This window comes from Limanda limanda, chromosome 22 (genome assembly GCF_963576545.1).
Source record: "Limanda limanda chromosome 22, fLimLim1.1, whole genome shotgun sequence".
Taxonomy (NCBI): Eukaryota; Metazoa; Chordata; class Actinopteri; order Pleuronectiformes; family Pleuronectidae; genus Limanda; species Limanda limanda.
The window spans coordinates 236,369-260,985 of NC_083657.1; the positions used below are offsets into that span (position 1 = coordinate 236,369).

At 45.2% G+C, this 24,617-nt stretch overlaps 3 protein-coding genes across 3 annotated transcripts; all 3 read right to left on the bottom strand.

Moving 5' to 3' along the window:
• Nucleotides 1-2,835: 2,835 nt before the first annotated feature.
• On the bottom strand, nucleotides 2,836-6,284 carry LOC133028757 (H-2 class II histocompatibility antigen, E-S beta chain-like). The gene is made up of 6 exons (XM_061095783.1): nucleotides 5,965-6,284; nucleotides 5,613-5,882; nucleotides 4,885-5,098; nucleotides 3,638-3,705; nucleotides 3,370-3,483; nucleotides 2,836-3,271 (listed from the first exon to the last, which is right to left on the bottom strand). Exons 1-6 carry the CDS (start codon nucleotides 6,017-6,019, stop codon nucleotides 3,246-3,248), a joined length of 747 nt encoding a protein of 248 aa, XP_060951766.1. The 5' UTR covers nucleotides 6,020-6,284; the 3' UTR covers nucleotides 2,836-3,245.
• Nucleotides 6,285-8,900: 2,616 nt separating this feature from the next.
• LOC133028758 (H-2 class II histocompatibility antigen, A-U alpha chain-like) lies at nucleotides 8,901-10,383 on the bottom strand. The gene is made up of 4 exons (XM_061095784.1): nucleotides 10,287-10,383; nucleotides 9,790-10,038; nucleotides 9,219-9,503; nucleotides 8,901-9,141 (listed from the first exon to the last, which is right to left on the bottom strand). Exons 1-4 carry the CDS (start codon nucleotides 10,336-10,338, stop codon nucleotides 9,020-9,022), a joined length of 708 nt encoding a protein of 235 aa, XP_060951767.1. The 5' UTR covers nucleotides 10,339-10,383; the 3' UTR covers nucleotides 8,901-9,019.
• Nucleotides 10,384-11,628: 1,245 nt separating this feature from the next.
• ctc1 (CTS telomere maintenance complex component 1) lies at nucleotides 11,629-24,387 on the bottom strand. The gene is made up of 25 exons (XM_061095785.1): nucleotides 24,302-24,387; nucleotides 23,289-23,388; nucleotides 22,008-22,107; nucleotides 21,256-21,478; nucleotides 20,161-20,393; nucleotides 19,617-19,746; nucleotides 19,229-19,531; nucleotides 19,026-19,148; nucleotides 18,508-18,737; nucleotides 18,177-18,333; nucleotides 17,509-17,723; nucleotides 17,084-17,253; nucleotides 16,887-17,001; nucleotides 16,188-16,572; nucleotides 15,993-16,082; nucleotides 13,877-14,014; nucleotides 13,719-13,765; nucleotides 13,518-13,609; nucleotides 13,269-13,404; nucleotides 13,123-13,191; nucleotides 12,873-13,032; nucleotides 12,498-12,553; nucleotides 12,236-12,392; nucleotides 12,040-12,154; nucleotides 11,629-11,885 (listed from the first exon to the last, which is right to left on the bottom strand). Exons 1-25 carry the CDS (start codon nucleotides 24,350-24,352, stop codon nucleotides 11,788-11,790), a joined length of 3,693 nt encoding a protein of 1,230 aa, XP_060951768.1. The 5' UTR covers nucleotides 24,353-24,387; the 3' UTR covers nucleotides 11,629-11,787.
• Between the last annotated feature and the right edge of the window lie 230 nt (nucleotides 24,388-24,617).

The following is a 24,617-nucleotide window of genomic DNA, read 5'->3' on the forward strand; positions in this document are numbered from 1 at the left end:
CATACTAAATGAGCACAAGTAGAAAACCAGTAGAAACTAACGAAAAGACTTTGTTATTTAGGTGAAAATTGTAGATGGAGTTTCTTGAGCTCAGAGGATCTGGTGGGTCTCTGAAGACCCTGGCTAGCTGGTCACCATACGTTACCATGGTGATTTACTCTGATAACAGATGATCCAGCTCTTTGGGACTAAAACTCCTGATTGAACCTGAAGAACCCTGATGACCACAAATCCTGCTTCGTGGTTCAGGCTCCTGGAACTGGTCTGTCTGGGTTCGTTGCCATGGCAGCAGCGTGTGTTACTGGTGTGACCTTCTGTTTTCTTTGTTGTCACGAGGGATTGGCTCGTTAACTAATTAGATAAATAATTAGTGATTAACGTAAGGAGGAAGTGGATTAGTTAGCTGGTTAGTTAACTTTCTTCTTTTGATTTGTTTCAGTGTTTGTTTTATTTTACTGTTGTTGTCATGGGGATGAGCATGACGACAGGTTACCATGTGACACACTCGTCTCCTCACCTGTCACTGTTAAACCCCTCCCACACCTGTACTTCCACCAATCGTCTTCCTTTAAAAAGTGAACAGCCAATCAGATGGTCCTGCTGTATGATGTCATATGTCGTAACCAGTTTGTGATTGGATGATTTCTCCTCCCTGGAACTGTCCTTGTGTTCAGTCAAATTAAAAGACTAAGAAATTCTAAAGAAAAAACGTTTCTTTGTTTAATGGAAGAAAGAGAAATACGACACAAACCAGACGACACAGATTCAAAAGGTAGAACCATGCGGTTGTATGACTCCACCCACCAGTGCAGATTCTGTGTATATGCTTCTACATACTTAATAAAGGTCACTGACCTTTGGACACAACATTCTATTCAGATCAGAGTTTAAATTCAAAATGACAACTAACATCCAGTCATTAACCAAGCTAAAGACACAAAGCTAAGCTAACATCCAGTCATTAACAAAGCTAAAGACCCAAAGCTAAGCTAACATCCAGTCATTAACAAAGCTAAAGACCCAATGCTAAGCTAACGTCCAGTCATTAACAAAGCTAAAGACACAAAGCTAAGCTAACATCCAGTCATTAACAAAGCTAAAGACCCAAAGCTAAGCTAACATCCAGTCATTAACAAAGCTAAAGACCCAATGCTAAGCTAACGTCCAGTCATTAACAAAGCTAAAGACACAATGCTAAGCTAAAGTCAAGTCATTAACAAAGCTAAAGACCCAATGCTAAGCTAACGTCCAGTCATTAACAAAGCTAAAGACACAATGCTAAGCTAAAGTCAAGTCATTGACAAAGCTAAAGACACAAAGCTAAGCTAACATCCAGTCATTAACTAAGCTAAAGACCCAAAGCTAAGCTAACATCCAGTCATTAACAAAGCTAAAGACCCAATGCTAAGCTAACGTCCAGTCATTAACAAAGCTAAAGACACAATGCTAAGCTAAAGTCAAGTCATTAACAAAGCTAAAGACCCAATGCTAAGCTAACGTCCAGTCATTAACAAAGCTAAAGACACAATGCTAAGCTAAAGTCAAGTCATTAACAAAGCTAAAGACACAAAGCTAGGCTAAAGTCCAGTCATTAACAAAGCTAAAGACCCAAAGCTGGGCTAAAGTCAAGTCATTGACAAAGCTAAAGACACAAAGCTAAGCTAACATCCAGTCATTAACAAAGCTAAAGACACAATACTAAGCTAAAGTCAAGTCATTAACACAGCTAAAGACCCAATGCTAAGCTAACGTCCAGTCATTAACAAAGCTAAAGACACAATGCTAAGCTAAAGTCAAGTCATTAACAAAGCTAAAGACCCAATGCTAAGCTAAAGTCAAGTCATTGACAAAGCTAAAGACACAAAGCTAAGCTAACATCCAGTCATTAACTAAGCTAAAGACCCAAAGCTAAGCTAACATCCAGTCATTAACAAAGCTAAAGACCCAATGCTAAGCTAACGTCCAGTCATTAACAAAGCTAAAGACACAATGCTAAGCTAAAGTCAAGTCATTAACAAAGCTAAAGACCCAATGCTAAGCTAACGTCCAGTCATTAACAAAGCTAAAGACACAATGCTAAGCTAAAGTCAAGTCATTAACAAAGCTAAAGACACAAAGCTAGGCTAAAGTCCAGTCATTAACAAAGCTAAAGACCCAAAGCTGGGCTAAAGTCAAGTCATTGACAAAGCTAAAGACACAAAGCTAAGCTAACATCCAGTCATTAACAAAGCTAAAGACACAAAGCTAAGCTAACGTCAAGTCATTAACAAAGCTAAAGACACAAAACTAAGCTAAAGTCCAGTCATTAACAAAGCTAAAGACCCAAAGCTGGGCTAAAGTCCAGTCATTAACAAAGCTAAAGACACAAAGCTAAGCTAACGTCCAGTCATTAACAAAGCTAAAGACACAAAGCTAAGCTAACGTCCAGTCATTAACAAAGCTAAAGACACAAAGCTAAGCTAAAGTCCAGTCATTAACAAAGCTAAAGACCCAAAGCTGGGCTAAAGTCCAGTCATTAACAAAGCTAAACACACAAAGCTAAGCTAACGTCCAGTCTTTAACAAAGCTAAACACACAAAGCTAAGCTAACGTCCAGTCATTAACAAAGCTAAAGACACAAAGCTAAGCTAACGTCCAGTCATTAACAAAGCTAAAGACACAAAACTAAGCTAACGTCCAGTCATTAACAAAGCTAAGCTAACGTCCAGTCATAAACAAAGCTAAAGACACAAAGTTAAGCTAACGTCCAGTCTTTAATAAAGATCTACTTCCAGCTGGAGTCTGATTCTCAGTGTTGCTAAGTGACGAGTTATAAAGATAATAAAGAGTAAAGACTTCGTGTTTCTTAGTTTCAAAGTTTATTGTGATTAGAAAACAGTAAGAATATAGAAACCTGAGATCTGGATCAAAGAGGATTTAAAACAGTTTGACAACAGGAGGATGGAAAAATATAGATTTCACACCGTGAAGCTACAAATCAGGTGTTTGTGATCCAGCTGATTCACCAGAGTCTGGATCAGACCAGGTCCTGGACTGTCAGAGGAAGCACCCCAGTCCTAATGGAGAACAGGACTGGGTCGGGATCAGACCAGCACTGACCATCAGATAATCTGGTGTTCAGCCAGTCCAGCAGGTGGCAGCACTGAGTCGGCTGAGCTGAAAACAGAAAGCAGGTTGAAGCAGCAGCGAATTTTACTTTCATCAGGAAAACAGCAACAGGACCAGGACCAGGACCAGGACCAAGCTCAGTTACTGGGAACCAGGATTCGCCCTGGTTTAAAGAGAAGAGAAAAGAACAGAATCAAAACAAATTCACTCCATTAAAACTGGTCTAAACTGGATTTGGGGAAGTGGGTTTCTGGCCCTGACCTCGGGCCTTCCTCTTGTAGTAGATGAATCCAGCCAGAGACAAGGTCAGACCCAAGATCAGTCCTGAGGTTCCAATGGCGATCTTGTTTCTTTCTGACTCAGGCATGGATGGATCTGAGGACAGAAAGGTAGAAAGACAGGTGAGCAGACAGACAGGTGAGCAGACAGACAGGTTAGCAGATAGACAGGTAAGCAGACAGACAAGTGAGCAGTCAGACAGGTGAGCAGACAGACAGGTGAGCAGCTGAACACACAGACAGGTATTTACCCCAGTCAGTGATCTTAGGTTTACTCAGGCTGGCGTGTTCCACCACACAGGAAATCTTCTCTCCAGACCTGATTCAACACAAGCAAACCATCAGTTTCTGTTTCTCTAACCCCAACTGGACCCAACTGGACCCAACTGGACTCAACTGGACCCAACTGGACCCAACTTGACTCAACTGGACCCAACTGGACTCAACTGGACTCAACTGGACCCAACTGGACTCAACTGGACTCAACTGGACCCAACTGGACCCAACCGGACCCATTTGAACTCAACTGGACCCAACTGGACCCAACTGGACTCAACTGGACCCAACTGGACTCAACTGGACTCAACTGGACCCAACTGGACCCAACTGGACTCAACTGGAACCATTTGAAACCAACTGGACCCCACTGGACTCAACTGGACCCAACTGGACTCAACTGGACCCAACTGGACTCAACTGGACTCAACTGGACCCAACTGGACCCAACTGGACTCAACTGGAACCATTTGAAACCAACTGGACCCCACTGGACTCAACTGGACCCAACTGGACCCAACTGGACTCAACTGGACCCAACTTGACCCAACTGGACCCAACTGGACTCAACTGGACTCAACTGGACCCAACTGGACCCAACTGGACCCAACTGGACTCAACTGGACCCAACTGGACTCAACTGGACTCAACTGGACCCAACTGGACCCAACTGGACTCAACTGGACTCAACTGGACCCAACTGGACCCAACTGGACCAAACTGGACTCAACTGGACCCAACTGGACCCAACTGGACCAAACTGGACTCAACTGGACCCAACTGGACTCAACTGGACCCAACTGGACTCAACTGGACCCAACTGGACCCAACTGGACCCAAATGGACTCAACTGGACCCAACTGGACCCAACTGGACTCAACTGGACTCAACTGGACCCAACTGGACCCAACTGGACCAAACTGGACTCAACTGGACCCAACTGGACCCAACTGGACCAAACTGGACTCAACTGGACCCAACTGGACTCAACTGGACCCAACTGGACCAAACTGGACCCAACTGGACTCAACTGGACTCAACTGGACCCAACTGGACCAAACTGGACTCAACTGGACCCAACTGGACTCAACTGGACCCGTTTGAACTCAACTGGACCCAACTGGACCCAACTGGACCCAACTGGACCCATTTGAATTCAACTGGACCCAACTGGACTCACCTGGACTCACCTGGACTCAACTGGACCGGAGCCTGGACTCACCTGGGCGTGTACTCCAGGTGGGAGTGGACCTGGTAGAACCAATCCCCGTCTGCCAGCTCATCAGTGGAAGTGACATCATGGGTGACTTCCTGTCCGTCTCTCTGCCAGCTCACTCTGATCAGTTTGGGGTAGAAGTCGTAGACGCTGCAGACCAGCATGGACGGATGTTTGCCAGCAGGTGGCGCCACAGAGTGAAGTGTGACGGAGGGTTCGACTGGAAGACAGATGTTGGTCACGTCAGGTGTGAACTGGTTCTGAGAATCTGTGGTTTGATTATTCAACTGAAAACAGGAAAGAATTGATTCATCTTTTATTTTATTTTTTGAAAGAACAAAGAGAAGCTTCAGTCAGTGGCTGTAGTTACAGTGTGTGACCAGCAGGTGGAGACACAGAGCTGAGTCTACCTCCTTCGATATTTATTATTTGTTTCCAGGTGATTTAATATTAAATCATATTTATTGTCTATGTTTCCAGATTTTTGAATCGTAACCGTCGAGTCTCATTTGAAACTTTTAAAAAAAACTTTGTCTCGCCAGTTCTTCTTTATGAATCTGAGCTGGAACATGAAGAACCCACACACACACACACACACACTGACACACAGACAGACACACACACACACACTCACTGACACACACACACACAGACACACACAGACACTTGAACTGACTAACACACACACTCACCGACACACACACACACACACACACACACACAAAAACACTCACCTGACTTCGTCAGAGCTCTTTCAGTGAAGATTCTATCGTTGCCTAAGCAGTAAGACGTCTTCTGAGCTCTCGTCTGGATCACCTCTGGACCCTTGTTCCAGTTCTCAGCGTTCTTCTCTCCAAACGCAGTGTATCCAACAAACTTCCCCACGCTGCTCCTGAACGTGATGAACTCCAGTTTGTTGTAATAGTACGACTCGATGTACTCAATGTCGTTCAGCTCAGTGGAGTTAAACTCACAATTATATACCACATAATTCAGAAATCCATCTGAAGAACAGACAACAAACAGAGTCAGAGAATGATCCTTGCGTTGATCAGTGAATTGATTGAATCAGTATTTTGTTCTCACCTGCTGCGCAGACAGTGATGAAGAAGAGGGAGAAGCTGAGGAAGAATGAAGCCATGTTCCTCTGCTCACTTGACAAACACTGACTCCGTGTGACTGAGAGCTGCTCTTAAAACCAGAGGAAATGATCACATGACCCGACTCGTCACCTGTTACCAGGAAGACGAGTGTGGAGGAAGTCAGCTCAGAGAGTCTGGAGGAGTAAAGCTTCAGGAGCAAGTGGTCTCATGTTCTGAAGCTGATCCGCTTCAAAGTTCAGCATCTGGACTTGGATTCTTATTCTCCTCCTGGTCCACGTGAACCAGGCTTCATGTGTTGGTTCCTTTTGATCAGTTTGTGCTGCAGGAGTCAGGCTGCCCCCCCCCCCCGCTCTTCATTCCACCAGCTCCACAGTTCACTAATCTACGGCTGTTTGTTGTTTAGTTTACACAACACCTACACACACACACACACACACACAGACACACACACACACACACACACACACACACACACACACACACAGACACACACACACACACACAAACACACACACACACACACTCATCAGAACGGTTCAAAGTCTCTACTTCCTGTGATTGGTCCAAAAGTCCAAACCATGAACAGAACCAGGTTCAGTTTGATCCAGAACCAGAACTCCTCTCCTGCTCTGAGGAACCGTTCACACCTGATGTTCAGGTTCAGACTGAACTGAAGAGTCTGAAGCTCTGAGACAAACCAGGTGTGAACGAGTCCTGAAAGTTAATAAACCATAATGAAACAGTTAGTGTTTCCTCCATGAAACAAGTCAAGGATTCATCTCCTGATATTTATCTTCTGCTCACATCAGCACCTTTGAAATCTAAAGAAATGAAAGTTCCCTTCACGTCCTGATGGATCCTGTAAATATCTGCTGGTGGTTTTGTTTTTTACGTTTGTGTCGTTGAGCTCACGTTTATAACGACTGAACAAGACTCAACTCCTCGTTTCAAACTCACACTTCCTTTAGTTCTTGTTTCTCCAGAAACGACCTCGTTCATTTATCAAGGTCACAACCTCGGCTTGGTCCTTGTGACCTCAAGATGTTTTCATATGATTCACTTTATTAACACATCCAGCAGTGAGAGGGGTGGGAGGAGCCTCACAAAACCTTCTGAGTCCTGAATGGGGGGCAGTGAGACCCTGATGAGGGTCGGGGAGGGAGGGAGGGGGGGCAAGGGGTCTCATTATTAACCGTTGCGTGCGCACTAAACGAGCCTGAAACGTGCGGACGCCACTTCTCACGCCAACGTTGGGATTTATAAAAACAAACTTGACGGGAGAATGTGCGTATTTCTATGCAAACTCTGACCCATGCATACACAGACGTGAGGGGGTGAACTGCAGCAGATTATTGATCCACTTCATAATTGACATTAAAACCAACAGCTTAGTTTTTCTCGCGCAACGTATCTGCTTCACACAAGCCTTTTAATTTAAAAATATATGAAACAATTTACAGCACATTACGTTCAGATTCGCTGAGTCATTAATAGGTTTTAATAATATCTTCTAACACTGTGCGTGTATCATCAGATCACTGCAGTGAACAGGACTGAGCCAGAGAGCGACCTGGAGATTACTTATAAGAAATGAGGAAACTTTCCAAATAATATCCCAGAGGAGGTGAGGATCCACTGATGTGAGGGAATCGATCCGATGCTCTAAATAAATAAATCCTTCTGTGACACCGGTGCGGGGTTCTGCTCGATGTGTGCACGTGACTGGAAGGACGAGGAGGAAGTGAGGGTTAAGTGATGTCTGATCTCACACATTGTGTTATGTGATGTCTGATCTCACACGTTGTGTTATGTGATGTCTGATCTCACACATTGTGTTATGTGATGTCTGATCTCACACGTTGTGTTATGTGATGTCTGATCTCACACAGTGTGTTATGTGATGTCTGATCTCACACATTGTCTTATCCACAGCAGTGGAAGAGTATCAGTGTATTTTCTTTATTAGTGACATCACTGCTGTTCCATAAAGTCGCTCTGCACCTCCACCTCACTAACAAACACCTCATGTCAGTGTCAGAAAGTTTCACTTCCTCTTCACATCGCTTGATGCGGTGACTCCGTCAGGACTCACGGTGGAAACCCATTGGTCAGCAGCATTATTTAATATTCACGCCGTGCTTTGCGTTGACCATTTATGGTGGAAAGTGGGCGTGTGGAGGGCGGAGTTAGAGGCAGATCCACGTACGAACGTTGCCAGGTGGACTGTGATTTATAAAGCAAACATTGTGTTCAGGTGAGCGTGCAAACGGTTTTATAAATCGGAATTATCTTTGGCGTACGCCATTTCCGTCTTTTGTACGTACGTACACTTTTAGTATGAAACCTACGCCCTCTTTTATAAATGAGACCCAAGGTGTGTGTTATAGGAGAGATGATCTGGAGTCTGATCTTCTCCACAGAGAACAATCCTCTCTTTGTTCCGGTGGTATAGGGGGCGTGTCCGATGACATCATCTGTGGATCGCTTGGTGAACAAACTGGAACTGGCTGATCGGCTCATTATCATTATCGGGGGGGGAGTTTCATCCCTGGTGTGATTCAATGATTCAAACCTTTCAGCCCAATCATATATTATAAATATATTCTATCAGTTTGTTCTTCTGTTCTTCACCTCTCTCTCTTTTCTACACTCACCTTCTTTCAACCCTGATGACATCACAACGTCTCGAAGCACAAAACTGACCACATGACATAAACATAAACAACTTTATCACATGACGTCTGTTGTTGTGCACGAATGTAAATGTTGTTGATTTTATAACAGAAGTCGACATCAGGAGGAAGTGGAACAAACGATGAGTCAGGTTTAATTTTACTGTTTATTCTTCTTCAGTGTTTAACTTCATTTATAAATGAGCAGAAAGATTTGATAAAGTTATTGATTTAAAACACACACAGATGATATTTATGATCTTTATGTTACAAAGTGTCGAAGCTGCAAAAACAGGAGGCAAAAAAAAACAAGACAAAGCTTCAGGTGAGAAAAAGCAGGAACGTGTCATCATCCGCCGCAGCCAATCAGCTGCACTCGTTCCCTTTGATGAGGAAGAAGGTTCCAGCAGCGACCCCGAGCAGACCGACGCTCAGACCCACTCCACAGAACACAGCCGGGCCGACACCGGGCTGCGGCACGTCCACATCTGGAGACACAACACAGATGTTATCTCATGTTCATCAGTGATCTCTTTTCATCTTTCTTTAGAGAAACACTTCCTACCCCAGATCTTGGTCAGTGGCTGGTCCAGAGCCTGGTGGGACACTGTGCAGCTGTAGAAGTCTCCCTGCTGAGCGGTGAAGTCCAGTCTGGCCGTCTGTCTGAAGGAACCATCTGCGTTGGGATAGGGAACATTGAGACTTGTTCCTTCAGTCACGTTCTCTTGGTTCTTGGTCCAGTAGACGTGAACGGGAGCTGGGTAGAAACCAGTCACATGACAGATCAGAGTGTTTTTCCCTCCGAGCTTCACCACGTCTCTGACGTAGATCATCGGACTGGAGGGACGATCTGTAAAGGAACACCACGGTTAGGAATAATCTTCTCTCCACTTTGAGTTGGTGTCGTACAGAAGTTTATCATCAGTTCATGAAGCAGTCGTGTTTGAAGCAGAATGATCTGAAACTATCGATCCAGAAATAAAACAAACACGTGACCATTTGAAACTAGTGGCTGGTAACTGGTGACCTGCACCAGTAATAACATCTACTTAACACACACATCTCACACTGGATTTTAGATTTGAAAACATGGATTATTTTTTGTTGTATTGAAAGAAGTTTTTGTTTAGTTTTACCATTTTCCAGCTTGAAGTCCTTCAAAGCCTGACGAACGAGTCCCAAGTTGGTTTGGCAGGTTTGTACACTGGCCACAGCTGTTTGATAAGCGCCTTCCCTGTAGCTCATGTGATCAATGAAACTGGGCTGAGGCTCGACTCCTCTTTTATTGATGAAGTCAGCGAACCACATCTCTTCACCATCCAGGTTATATGCTTCCTCACCATCAGAGTCTGAACATCCAGTAACCGCAAGGTCCTCGTGTAGACCTGAAGACACAAGAGCTGGTTAACTGACTGAGTGGTTAGTTAACTCTGAGTGGTTAGTTAACTGACTGTAGTTAGTTGATCATTTTAAATCCTCCTCCTCACCTACATTAATAATATATCTTAGTTCTGCTGCTACAGGTCTAGAATGTCTGGGTCACATTTCTGTCAGTTTTACTCTTGTTGAAGATTAAGATCAGAACATAAATTATACTCATAACATTTGATTGATTGTCTGTAGTGTGTCTTACCTTCAGCAGAGACACTGAGGACAAAGCAGAGGACAAGGACGTTCATCTTCATCTTCACCAGCAGCTCACAGACACACACTCACACTAACACTAACACTCACAGACACACAGCTGAGGTCTAACTCAGTGCAGCCAATCACAGAGCAGAGAGGACATGATGTCATCAGTGTCCAGGTAGACTGATGCAGCCGCTTCACTGAACTCTTCAAACAAACTTTATTGTTCTACATGGAACTTTAATCTTTTCACAATAAATGTTCTCTGTTAAAATCTGAACCTTTCATTACTTCCTCCACAGCTCAGAGTAACTGAGTACATTTACTCGAGTATTATACTCTATACTATACTCAGCTACACTTGACACATGCTCTTTAACTTGATTTTTAACACATGAAACAATTATAAAAATAAAATGTCACTTTGACTTGTGTTTGCAGAGTGCAGAGTACTGTAGTACTTCAAATACTGTGGTACTTTAGAGTACTGCAGTAATCTTGGGTACAAGGAAGAAGATGGTTGGATGATTGATCGTCATGTGATCAATGAACATGTGTTCATGCAGCTCCTGTGACATCACTCCTCTAAGAGTTCAGAAAGGGGGGGGGGAATAGACCAGTCTCCTGCCTCACACACAAACGTTTGTATTTCTATCTTAGTGAGGACTCTCATTGTCATAATGCAATCTCTAGCCACTCCCCCAACTCCGACTGAAACTTAATTCTAACCCTAAAACCAAATCTTCACCTTCAAACAGTCTTTTGAAGAAGTGGGGACCAGACAATATGTCCTCACAAAGATATAAGGACAGGAACACACACACACAGAGCCAGTTTGACCACATGATGCCTTCAGGTGTCACTGGGAAACCAGGACTGGGTCAGTTCCAATAGCTAAGTTACTATAAGGACTGTAAGTTTTCCTGCAGCCCCTGAATGCAGCGTCTGTGGAATGTCCACACATTTACTTTCAGTTCAGCTTCAGCAGCCAATCAGAAAAAGAGCTGCTGGTGAGTCATCAGTTTCCAGGAGCAGCAGATGGAGGACAGGAGTCCATCGGTCACTTCAGTGCAGTCAGACAGATGTCCTCCAGCCAGAGGTGGTCTGCTCTGATTGGCTGAAGCCTTCAGTGACATGTCCTACGTTTTTAAACTGACAATTCTTTCTGCTCCATAACTGTAATGTGTTCAAATCCAAACCCTATTAGTTTCTGGAAAATGTTTAATATTGGGACACGATCAACTTTACCTCGAGATTAAATGTAAAAATATATATGTGTTCTACATTTAACCACATGTGCATGTTTGTCATGTTTCCATGACAACAGAAAGTTGCTGAAACGGAGAGAACACCTGAAACTTTATTTACATCATTAAAACACATGAAATGGTTCCACCTGGTGGTCACGTGGAGACTAACACCCTAAACCACATCCTGTGAGGGAGTCAGGTGACCTCAGATCACATGAGCTAAGGTTAACCTCCATGACATGACAACACATCCAGTCACGTGACGTCAGGTGTGACAGTCAGACAGGTGAGCTGGAGAGGCGGAGTCATCCTGGTCATGAAGTCTCTGTCTCCTCGACTGAATCTCCTCCTCTCTGAAATAAACACACATCAGCATCAACTGTCTCCGGCTCGGTCACAGCTTCAGTGTCCAAGAGAATTCATTAATAACCACGTAGATTTAGGCTTTTTTAAAGATGCTGAGCTTCAGTGTGTGTGTGTGTGTGTGTGTGTGTGTGTGTGTGTTACCCTCTGGTCTCTGGTTGTTGTGTTTCCTGCAGGTGAGCGAGAGCGGCCGACACACGACATCACTGCTGCACACGGCCGACAGGAAGTGGAGGAGCGGGTCGTCGTCGTCACACACCTGAGAGACAGACAGGTACAGGTGTGTCTGACCGCAGCACTGATCCATCTACAGCTGCTACATACAGGAAGTGACACTGACCATGCTCCGCCCACGTGGGTACACTCTGATGTGACCTTTGACCCTGAGAGCCCTCTGAAGCCCCTCCCACTGAGAATCAGCCAATCCCAGCAGAGAACGAACCAGAGCACCTGAGAACCAGACGTGAGCCTCACCTGTCCCGTCGTCGATCACCAATCTGATCAATACATCATCAACGTGATCAATACATATATCTGATATATATAAATATGAATACAACAGCAGCGTGACGAATGAGGAATGTGTTGATCTGTGTTCTTACTTTGCTTTGGACTGAAAGACCGAGGTGGTCGAACGACACTGAGAACTGGAACAACACTGGAGAGAGAGAGAGGCTTGTTCATTTACATCATTAAAACTATAAATGTAACTTTTCAGTATAAACGGTATAAAACAGCTCTGACATTAGCAGCTCAACTGTAGAACTGAGGTAAATCAGCAGCTGCTGTGAACTGGGCATCATTCATAAATATCAATGAGTAGTAGAAGTAGGTATTATAAAGTTTTTAACGCCCGGGTATCACAATACATTTGTAGATTCAGTAAACTCTGCAACACTAAAATATATAAAGTTCTGTCAGACCTGATCATCTGTTTATATAATTCAATGTGTATATATATATATGTACATACATACCTGAGAGTAAACACTCCCACACAGCGAGCAGCTCCATTGCAGCTGCACAAACAGAAAACACACCACGTGACCTTTGACCTGACCCACAGTGCCACTCTGCTCCCCGCTCAGAGCCCATGGACCCAGATGCATGATGGGACCAGGAGGCAGTGGAGTAGATCTGAAATAAAACGATTAGAACATATGTGGATAACTCTCATGGTGGAGAACGTAACAGATAAAAACCTCGATGGTGTGAATGAGTCGTTACCTGGAATCTCCCAGAGAGACGACACTGACGGAGCTGACAGGCAACATGCTGCAGTACACACTTCCTGTCCTGAAACACACACGTTACACAGGTCTGTGTGTGTGTCGGTGTGTGTAAGTGAATGTGTGTATGTGAGTGTGTGTTACCTGGACAACCTCCTCTGGAAAGCAGACAGCCTCAGTGTGTTGCCTGGCAACAGGCCAGGTGGGTAGGGTGTGTGGCTTAAGTCCAGGTACACCTTGAGACTCCTCCCACCTCGGTCACACATGGTTAGACGGACACCTGAAAGTTTTCATGAACACACAGACACATACACACACACACATAATTGTCTTTACAACTGTGTTAAACTGTTGTTATTACACACATATAAGTGTGTGTGTGTGTGTTTTTACCTGTGTTTGTATGTGTGTGTCCACATTCAGACGTCCTGTTGTTCAAACTGATTCTGTCACACACCAGACCCTGAAAATAAACCAGCTCTGAGCTACACACACACACACACACAGACACAGACACAGACACAGACACAGACACACACACACATCAGTGCATGTTTATTAAAGCAGCAGCCTCTAGGGGGCGTCAGTGTTTACCTGCAGTCCAGGACGTCAGAGACAGACAGCACTGTGGGCGAGAGAGCCTGAGGACACAGAGAGAGAGAACTTAACTTCTCTTGGTGTGTGTGTGTCTGTGTGTGTGTGTGTGTGTGTGTGTGTGTGTGTGTGTGTGTGTGTGTGTGTGTGACAATTACCTGTCTGCAAGTGTGCAGCTGCAGTGGGCGTGTCAGGGTGTGGACCCTCCAATCAGATTGGATTTGTAGGGTGGAGTCAGTGTGCAGCACCATTCCACTCCGCCCAGAACCATCACAGCCAATCAGAACACTGGGATCCTGACAGAAATAAAGTTGATCATGTGATGATGTTTTGAATTTAGTCAAACTTTATTTTTCCAGATTTGAAATTTTTTTATTTTACCATGAGTGTACCTGAGCGTTAGCACCTACAGGTGAGTTTACCTGATCGTTAGCACCTACAGGTGAGTGTACCTGAGCGTTAGCACCTACAGGTGAGTGTACCTGAGCGTTAGCACCTACAGGTGAGTTTACCTGAGCGTTAGCACCTGCAGGTGAGTTTACCTGAGCGTTAGCACCTACAGGTGAGTGTACCTGAGCATTAGCACCTACAGGTGAGTGTACCTGAGCGTTAGCAGCAACAGGTGAGTGTACCTGAGCGTTAGCACCTACAGGTGAGTGTACCTGAGCGTTAGCACCTACAGGTGAGTTTACCTGAGCATTAGCACCTGCAGGTGAGTTTACCAGAGCGTTAGCACCTACAGGTGAGTTTACATGAGCATTAGCACCTACAGCCTTAGGGTCGTTCATAAGTGTGTGTGCTGGTGTGTAGTTTGTGTGAATTTAAGACAGGTCGGTCACACACAGGATGTTGTTTCCTCTCCAGCCTCGTAGAACACACACACGCAACGCTGTCACACACACACTCTGACCGACACACACACACTGAGACCACCACAACCTGCTGCTGTCCTTGTCCTAATCCTAACCCTAACCTACAGGTGAGTGTACCTGAGCGTTAGCACCTACAGGTGAGTTTACCTAAATTAGCACCTACAGGTGAGTGTACCTGAGCGTTAGCAGCAACAGGTGAGTGTACCTGAGCGTTAGCAGCAACAGGTGAGTGTACCTGAGCGTTAGCAGCTACAGGTGAGTGTACCTGAGCGTTAGCACCTACAGGTGAGTGTACCTGAGCGTTAGCACCTACAAGTGAGTGTACCTGAGCGTTAGCACCTACAGGTGAGTGTACCTGAGCGTTAGCACCTACAGGTGAGTGTACCTGAGCGTTAGCAGCAACAGGTGAGTGTACCTGAGCGTTAGCACCTACAGGTGAGTGTACCTGAGCGTTAGCACCTACAGGTGAGTTTACCTGAGCGTTAGCACCTGCAGGTGAGTTTACCTGAGCGTTAGCACCTACAGGTGAGTTTACCTGAGTGTTAGCACCTGCAGGTGAGTGTACCTGAGCGTTAGCAGCTACAGGTGAGTGTACCTGAGCGTTAGCAGGTACAGGTGAGTTTACCTGAGCGTTAGCACCTGCAGGTGAGTTTACCTGAGCGTTAGCACCTACAGGTGAGTTTACCAGAGCGTTAGCACCTACAGGTGAGTGTACCTGAGCGTTAGCAGGTACAGGTGAGTTTACCTGAGCGTCAGCACCTACCGGTGAGTGTACCTGAGCGTTAGCAGCTACAGGTGAGTTTACCTGAGCGTTAGCAGCTACAGGTGAGTTTACCTTAGCGTTAGCACCTACAGGTGAGTGTACCTGAGCGTTAGCACCTACAGGTAAGCGTACCTGAGCGTTAGCACCTACAGGTGAGTGTTCCTGAGCGTTAGCACCTACAGGTGAGTGTACCTGAGCGTTAGCACCTACAGGTGAGTGTACCTGAGCGTTAGCACCTACAGGTGAGCGTACCTGAGCGTAAGCACCTACAGGTGAGTGTACCTGAGCGTTAGCACCTACAAGTGAGTGTACCTGAGCATTAGCACCTACAGCCTTAGGGTCGTTCATAAGTGTGTGTGCTGGTGTGTAGTTTGTGTGAATTTAAGACAGGTCGGTCACACACAGGATGTTGTTTCCTCTCCAGCCTCGTAGAACACACACACGCAACGCTGTCACACACACACTCTGACCGACACACACACACTGAGACCACCACAACCTGCTGCTGTCCTTGTCCTAATCCTAACCCTAACCTACAGGTGAGTGTACCTGAGCGTTAGCACCTACAGGTGAGTGTACCTGAGCGTTAGCACCTACAGGTGAGTGTACCTGAGCGTTAGCACCTGCAGGTGAGTGTACCTGTGCGTTAGCAGCAACAAGTCTGTAGTAGCATCCAGGCTGAAGGAGAGGGAACCATCTTGCAGACCCACCTGAGAACACTAGGACCACCTGCATGTGCACACACACAGATACACACTCACACACAGAGGTAACACACTAATCACAGGTGCATTATGGGATCTACAAAGCAAACAGGTGTATTGCTGTCCTTACCTTCTCTTCCTCTCTCTTTATCTCTCTATCTGTCATTTGAACGTTCTTTGGGTCACGCCCCCAGCTGACCACTGGACCAACCACTGCAACTCTGACTGTGAAGTCCAGTACACAACCCCCCACCTCATCACCCATATTCCTCCAGGCCAAGCCCCCCTTCTGCTCCACCCTGAACACTATGGAAACACAGGGAAGGGAGGCGCTGCCCACAGGGCCTGTTGCCATGGCAACAGAGGAGGCAGAGTGGGGGAAGTCCGTCTCCTCACTCCTCCTCTTCCTCCCTTCTTCACCTGCTGACGCCACGCCCCTCTGTCTCAGAAGAGTTACCATGGCGACATATGGACTGAGGATGTGGAGCTGGTCCAGCGAGAACTGAAGATAAACTCTGTGTAACATAAAAACATCGAGTGTGGGTCATCGTCCAATATCAACTTAATCTTCTTTACGTATGAAACACGTGATTCTTATTTTAGTCTGCTGTGAAATTCTGTGAACCACAGGACAGGTGAGAATTAATTTTATTATTGTTTTTTTTGTGTCTGTGTCTCTAACCCTCTGATATGTGTTATGAAATAATTTATCTAGATCCAGAGGATACAGAGGGGGGGATTTGTTATGTGAAATAATTTGATATTAATTTGTATACATTGATTTACTTAACTGCAAAAATTAGACAAACGTGTGCGTGAGTTTGTGCACCTGCATTCTTTCTGTGTGATGAACTGCTCCTGGTCCAGGTGTTGATAGGAGGGGAAATCTGATTGGAGGAATCTCTCCGTCACCATGGTGAACTGATGCACACACACCAGACAACCTGCAACACACACACATGTATTCAACCTTTGACCTCCACATGCCTGTGTGTGTATGTGTATGTGTGTGTGTGTGTGTTGTACCGATCCAGGCAGTGTTGAAGGCCGCCCTCTGACCTCCCTCCTCTTCTTCACTGGTTTCTGTGACGATGCAGGTCACGGCTGCTGTGCCGTCTCGGAGCTGCACAGTGTGTTTACTTTCAGATATTTGAGATGGAAGCTCCAGAATCCCCACCAGCAGCAGGGGGCGCTGTCTGTCAGAGCAGAGGGGGCAAGTTCTAAAGTTCACATTAATATTGAATATAAACATGTTATAAGACTTAATTTAACCTTTATATAAACATGTAATAACACTTTCTTTAACCTTAAAATGAATGTGCTGCTCTGAAATCGCTCAAAGTGTGATGGTCAGTTTTGGATTCATCATTTCAAACAATCAAGATGAGTTTGTTCTCATTCATTTACACGTTAGATCATTGAGACGAGTCAGGTCAAAGGTCACATTTTACCTGAGTGCGTCTCCGATGTGAAGGTCGTCCCGGGGGTCAGACCTCTGAGTCCAGCAGGACCAGGCCAGAGCTGCATTAATCTCAGAACTGGTCAGACTGGATCCATCAAGAGGCAACAGAGATCTGAGAGACACTGAAGACCAGCAGTCTGACTGAAGAGACAGGACGAGCTCGGAGACACTGACGTACTGAGGGACTGCAGGGTCAACGCTGTACTGTGGAGACACAGAGGAGACATAGAGACACTGTAGAGACATAGAGACACTGTAGAGACACAGAGAAACTGTAGAGACACAGAGGAGACACAGAGACACTGAAGACCAGCAGTCCGACTGAAGAGACAGGACGAGCTCGGAGACACTGACGTACTGAGGGACTGCAGGGTCAACGCTGTACTGTGGAGACACAGAGGAGACACAGAGGAGACATAGAGACACTGTAGAGACTTAGAGACACTGCAGAGACACAGAGGAGACACAGAGGAGACACAGAGGAGACACAGAGAAACTGTAGTGACACAGAGAAACTGTAGAGACACAGAGACACTACAGATACACTGCAGAGACATAGAGAAACTGTAGAGACACAGAGGAGACACAGAGGAGACACAGAGACACTGAGACACTGTAGGTGTTAATAGGGTTCAGTGAAAGCTGAGAGGTCTCTACCTGAGTCACAGGACACGTGTGAGACTCGTCCAACATCTCTGAGTAGATGTCTCTCCGTCTTATTCGTCCTCGTTCTCGTCCCCACATTAACTCCATCAGTTTCCAGGACAACACACACACACACTGCTGCTGCTGCTTCAACACACTGGGAACCAGACTGGACACACACACAGAAAGACAGACACACGCACAGAAAGACACACACACACACACACAGTTTCAGATGTGTGTTGACGTGATGTAGTTACTGCTCTGTGCCCTCAGGGGGCAGAGCATCTGTAATCATCCTTGACCTAACCTCTGACCTCTGTGATGCGTTCAATGACCTCACCTGTGTGAGAGCTGTGAGCTCAGGTGACACGCCCACAGGTACTCGGACACACCCCTGTTTTTCTCCAGCAGTAACCGTGGTAACGCTCCATCACCTGGACAGCTGGTGTCAGGTGGACAACCCCCCACCCTGCTGAAGCTGGTGACCCTGATGCTGGAGCGCAGACATGTGCAAAGCATGCTGGGAAAGAAGTCTGGACAGGGCCTGTACAGGAAATGGACGTTGTGGAGCTACAGGGACGACAATCAATCAAACTTTATTAACAACAGAAGATTTGACACAGACGATGTTCAGAGGTCATGTGACTGGATCTGTGGATCCCCCATTTACAGCTAGTTACAAATATAGTTACTATCATTAAGAGTTAGTTACAGCCAGTTACTTAGAGTTAGTCACAGTTACTTTGAGTTACTTACAGTAACAGTAACTTACATTTACACTTAGCTACAGTCAGTTATTGTTAGTTACATTTAGTTAGTTACAGTTACAGGACCAATCACAGAGCAGCATGTTCTCACCTCTACACGGTCTCCTGCTCTCAGGCTCCTCCTCCGAGTCGGCTGATAGGCCAGGCAGAGACCCACCTTCCTGTCAATCACGTACAGTCCCGCCCCCTCACTCACCACCTCGGTCACTATGCCCTATCAGAGGACGGGGGTGTGGTTAACTACACAGGTAAACTGACATTGTGGCAACCAATCAGAGCTCAGTGAAGTCTTACCTGGTAACTGATGACTCTGGCCTGTTTCAAACTTCCACCTGATCCTCCCTCTGACTCCGCCTCCTCAGAAACATCATCATCAGTGTGCAACATCCTAGAAGGGGGCGTGTCTGTCTGGGATTCAGCGTGTGTGTCGTTCATAAGTGTGTGTGCTGGTGTGTAGTTTGTGTGTATTTCAGACTGGTCGGTCACACACAGGATGTTGTTTCCTCTCCAGCCTCGTAGCACACACACACGCAACGCTGTCACACACACACTCTGACCGACACACACACACTGAGACCACCACAACCGGCTGCTGTCCTGCAGACAGTCGATACAGATCAAGGTTTGAATGTCGACACACGAGTCAGTTCAGTGTCACATCGATCAGTTGAGATCTTTCTACCTTCACCAGGACGGACACCGTGTGTCTCTCCTCAGTCAGAGTGAAGCAGAAGAAGGTTGTTCCTGCCACGACCAGCAGAGGGCAGACTGAACCCACTTGTCCACAGACAGACGCTCTCTGACCTGGAACCCTGAGAGACGAAGTATTATTTATATATATATGTGTGTGTGTGAGACAGACGGACAGACAGACAGACAGACAGCAGCTCTAAATCTGTTCCAGCTGTTGAAGAACGCACACGATCAGTTTAGACCAACAACAAACAAAACAGCTTCAAAAGGCTGAAACACTTTTTTTGCGTTCTGGTTTTTCTGTGTTTGGGACTTGACAGGATTTAATCTGGTGAGTGTGTTGATCACAGATGTTTCAGAATCATCAGAGTAGTTCACATAGTTATTTTAACGTTTTACTGCTCATGAGGTGTTATAAAAACAACATGGTGAACTTGAACTGAGCATTACAACCATCTGAAGGTTTTCTCTTCTCCGCTCTGGTCTGTTTCGTGCAGTAAGAATCCTTCATGCTCTGAGGTCAGCTGACTTACCTGATGTGCAGTAAGGCTGCAGCCTCTCTGACTCCCACTGCTTTAATAAGCCCCGCCCCTCCTCCATCAGCAGGAACCAATCCCTGCTCAGGACCAGGAGACAGAAGCACAGGAGAACCGATCACCTCGACATATCCGCCAGCCTCATCCTGCACCAAGGCATTGTGGGGGATGTAGTTCCAGTGAGGGAGGAAGACAAGTCGATTCAGCCAGTGAGGAGAGAGAGACAGGAACTGCAGAGAGACAGACAGGTGACGGACAACTTAGAACGACTTCCTGTTTACATAGTTTTAATTTGACAGTGTAGTAAAAATAAAAATGACCTTATATACACTAACTGATCTTCTTTATGTATTGATAAGGTTTATTTGTAGTTCATGATTGTTTTTGATCATGATTGTGGACATTAGTGGCATCTGATGATTCTACTGGTGGATCCTGATCATGGACTATGATCACAACTAGACAGTTAGATATATAACACGTCTCCTCAGAGACTCGACTGACAATAATCCATCAGTTCATTAACCTTCAGTTCTGCTACAAACTGTTTATTCTAATCAAAGCTGTAAAGACTCGTTGCTTTGATTCCTCAGTTTATCAGACTCAGTGAAACATCATGAAAACGACTCGTCCACATGTTCAGTTCAACAGGAGACGCTCACACTCAGGACTCAGTGTTAAACGAGACCTGATCCGACTCCATCGATTCAGAACCACAACCACGACCGGACGTAACCTGAATCCTCCAGATAAACAGGAACTGTGAACGAGAACCAGTTCATCTTCATCTGCATTAACTGAACTGGGAACTGGTTCTTTTTAAGTGTGAACTGGATCAACACTGCTTCTGCATATGAGATCAGATTCAGATGTCACATTTAATCGTGTAAAGGTTTGGTTGTTTGTTTGATTTAATAAAGAATGTAATTTTATCTTTCCGTTCCCACAACAATATACAGAGAAAATGGGGAGTTTTCGGGTATTTAGATTAATCACAGCTATCCTGTGACTAATCTGATTAATATTTGTAATCCTTTGACAGACATATATGTTTATATATATATAATATATATATATAAAACCTACACTCACCTCACACCTGACGCTCCCGCTGCTGTTCATCAGCCGCCACTCTCCGCCCCGCCCCTCTCTCAGACAGCCAATCAGCAACAAGTTGACCTGTGGCAGAGCCTTTTTGCCTGGTAGAGAGAGCTCCGCCTCCCTCGCCCACGCTCGCTGCTGATTGGTGCTCCAGGACAGGTGACTGACACAGGCCAGGTGCTGCTGGGACACCAGCTCCGAGACGGACACCAGCCTGAAGACAGGTCAGAGGTCAAATCAAACATTCGTCATATCCAAACTTTGATCAGGTTATTGATTCAAAATATAAACTTGTTTAATGTTGATGACATCCAAGATCCTCCACAGAGCAGAAGTCTCACTCTGTGTGATTTTATTGAGCTGCAGCTGATAATTGGATTATCTTTGAGTGACCAGTGATTATTATTATATAAAATTATTGATTACTGGTAATTAATTATTAATGAAGATCAGTGAACCTGAGTCAGTGTCTGATGTTCAGCGTTTGAACTCCTCTGAAATAAACTCTAATCAATAAAGAAAGAGAGAGAGAAAGAAAGAGAGAAAGAAGAGGGAAAGAAAGAAAGAAAGAAAGAAATAGAGAATGAAAGAGAGACAGAAGAGAGAAAGAAAGAAAGAAAGAGAGAGAGAAAGAAAGAGAGAAAGAGAGAGAGATAGAGAGACAGATTGGTGTAACTGATGTAAAGGTTCTGAAAACACGACACCAACGTCCTCATCACAGTGACAGATGTCTGTAGTCGTACCTGTAACTGACAGGTAACGTGTGAGTGACACCTGTGATCTCCTGCAGCGTCTTCACCACACACTCACTGACAGACACACACACATCAGACAACACAGCTCCTGCAACACAACATGTGAGAGGGGACCTCATCATCGTCATGGTAACATCCCAGCAGGACATTGATGTTCAACTACTTTATTAACTAATCAATCGTTAGACAATATGGATCAATGAATCCTTAAAATCAATCAATGTTAATCAATATAATTAATAAATATCATTCAGTAAAATCAATCCATCAATAAATATTAAATCAGTGTAATCATCAAGTGTCATGCTGGTCCTAACGCAATGCATGCTGGTCCTAACACAATGCATGCTGGTCCTAACACAATGCATGCTGGTCCTAACACAATGCATGCTGGTCCTAACACAATGCATGCTGGTCCAAACACAATGCATCCTGGTCCTAACACAATGCATGATGGTCCTAACACAATGCATGCTGGTCCTAACACAATGCATGCTGATCCTAACACAATGCATGCTGGTCCTAACACAATGCATGCTGATCCTAACACAATGCATGCTGGTCCTAACACAATGCATGCTGATCCTAACACAATGCATGCTGATCCTAACACAATGCATGCTGGTTCTAACACAATGCATGCTGGTCCTATCACAGTGCATGCTGGTCCTAACACAATGCATGAAGGTCGTAACACAATGCATGCTGATCCTAACACAATGCATGCTGGTCCTAACACAATGCATGCTGGTCCTAACACAATGCATGATGGTCCTAACACAATGCATGCTGGTTCTAACACAATGCATGCTGGTCCTAACACAATGCATGCTGGTCCTAACACAATGCATGCTGGTCCTAACACAATGCATGCTGGTCCTAACACAATGCATGCTGGTCCTAACACAATGCATGCTGGTCCTAACAGAATGCATGCTGGTCCGAACACAATGTTTCCCTGACCCCACAGATCCTGCCTCCTGGTTCAGACCTCCAGTCCGTCTCGATGCACCTGGACTGGTTCCGCCTGCTCCTGTGTTGATCTGCTGGCGGCTGCAGAGGAGGAGTTAACCATGTTTGAAGGTCACGTGACCTGGTGAAGTTTGGCAGCGCTGGATGAAGTCAGACCCAACTTCTAACCAGCATGCATTGTGTTAGGACCAGCATGCATTGTGTTAGGACCAGCGTGCCTCTCATTGAGTCACTGCTGCATCAGATGCACCAACTAACACACATCCTGAAACACTGGAAGATGATTGGACGACTGACCTGTCAATAAGTCGTCCGCAGCAGCAGGGGCGGGCTCAGTGAGGAGGGGACACACCTGCTGTGAGACAAAGCTGAGGACATGTTTCAACCAGGACGCCTCCTACAGGAAGAACAGAAAAATCCCACTGTCAGTAAACACACCACTATTTACTTTCTGTTAGTTACTTTACATTACACTACTGTTAGCTACTGTCTGTTACATGTATTCACTGTTAGATACTTTGTGATCAAATTACTCTATGTCACAGTACTGTTACAGTTAGTTACTCACTGTTCAGTTACCTTCTGTTACAGTTACATTGTGACACAACCATTCACTCTTACATTAATGTTAGTTACTTTCTGTTACAGTTAGTTATTTTCTGATAGTTACCCACTGTTCAGTTACCTTCTGTTACAGTTACATTGTGACACAACCATTCACCCTTACATTAATGTTAGTTACTTTCTGTTACAGTTAGATACTTTGTGAAACAGTTCCTTTCTGATATAGATGCTCACTGTTAGTCACTTTCAGTTATAGTTACCCACAGTGAAAGTACTTTTAATGTTACAGTTACTTTCTGTTACAGTTAGATACTTTGTGAAACAGTTCCTTTCTGATGTAGATGCTCACTATTAAAGTCACTTCCAGTTACAGTTACCCACAGTGAGAGTACTGTTAATGTTACAGTTACTTCCAGTTCCAGTTACTCTCTGTTACAGTTAGATACTTTGTGAAACAGTTCCTTTCTAATATAGATGCTCACTGTTAAAGTCACTTCCAGTTACAGTTACCCACAGTGACAGTACTGTTAATGTTAGAGTTACTTCCAGTTACAGTTACTCTCTGTTACAGTTAGATACTTTGTGAAACAGTTCCTTTCTAATATAGATGCTCACTGTTAAAGTCCCTTCCAGTTACAGTTACCCACAGTGACAGTACTGTTAATGTTACAGTTACTTTCTGTTACAGTTACCCACAATGAAAGTACTTTTAATGTTACAGTTACTGTCTGCTACACTGAACTGACCGAGTCCCCACGCGCGTGCATGAGCTCCACAAACAGCTGTTCTGAGTTCATCTTCCCCGCGCGACGACTTCACGTCTCCTCCTCGGAACCTGTCGCTCCTGTGTGACGTCATCACACCGCTGTCCTCAAACCCCTGAGCTACGGTGACTCGAGAGGCTCAAATCTGTCCTGCGCAGAGAATCAATCGATCGTCGATCAATAATCGATCGATCAGACTCGCTGTAGTTCATTTTCCTGTGGAGAAGATGTTCGGTTTATTTATTACTTACTTTGATTAATAAGTTTGATGCAATGGCGCACCAACGCGGTAGGTGGC

Coding starts and splice junctions, on each gene's coding strand:
- LOC133028758 (XM_061095784.1), bottom strand. CDS start 10,338: ATGAAGATGAACGTCCTTGTCCTCTGCTTTGTCCTCAGTGTCTCTGCT. Junction 10,039..10,286: donor CCTCAGTGTCTCTGCTGAAG/GTAAGACACACT, acceptor TTGTGTCTTCAG/GTCTACACGAGGACCTTGCG. Junction 9,504..9,789: donor GGACTTCAAGCTGGAAAATG/GTAAAACTAAAC, acceptor GTTCCTTTACAG/ATCGTCCCTCCAGTCCGATG.
- ctc1 (XM_061095785.1), bottom strand. CDS start 24,352: ATGAACTCAGAACAGCTGTTTGTGGAGCTCATGCACGCGCGTGGGGAC. Junction 16,083..16,187: donor TAAAGAGAGAGGAAGAGAAG/GTAAGGACAGCA, acceptor GTGCACATGCAG/GTGGTCCTAGTGTTCTCAGG. Junction 13,033..13,122: donor GTCTCTCTGGGAGATTCCAG/GTAACGACTCAT, acceptor GTTTTATTTCAG/ATCTACTCCACTGCCTCCTG.
- LOC133028757 (XM_061095783.1), bottom strand. CDS start 6,019: ATGGCTTCATTCTTCCTCAGCTTCTCCCTCTTCTTCATCACTGTCTGC. Junction 5,883..5,964: donor CATCACTGTCTGCGCAGCAG/GTGAGAACAAAA, acceptor TCTGTTCTTCAG/ATGGATTTCTGAATTATGTG. Junction 5,099..5,612: donor AAGAGCTCTGACGAAGTCAG/GTGAGTGTTTTT, acceptor TCTGTCTTCCAG/TCGAACCCTCCGTCACACTT.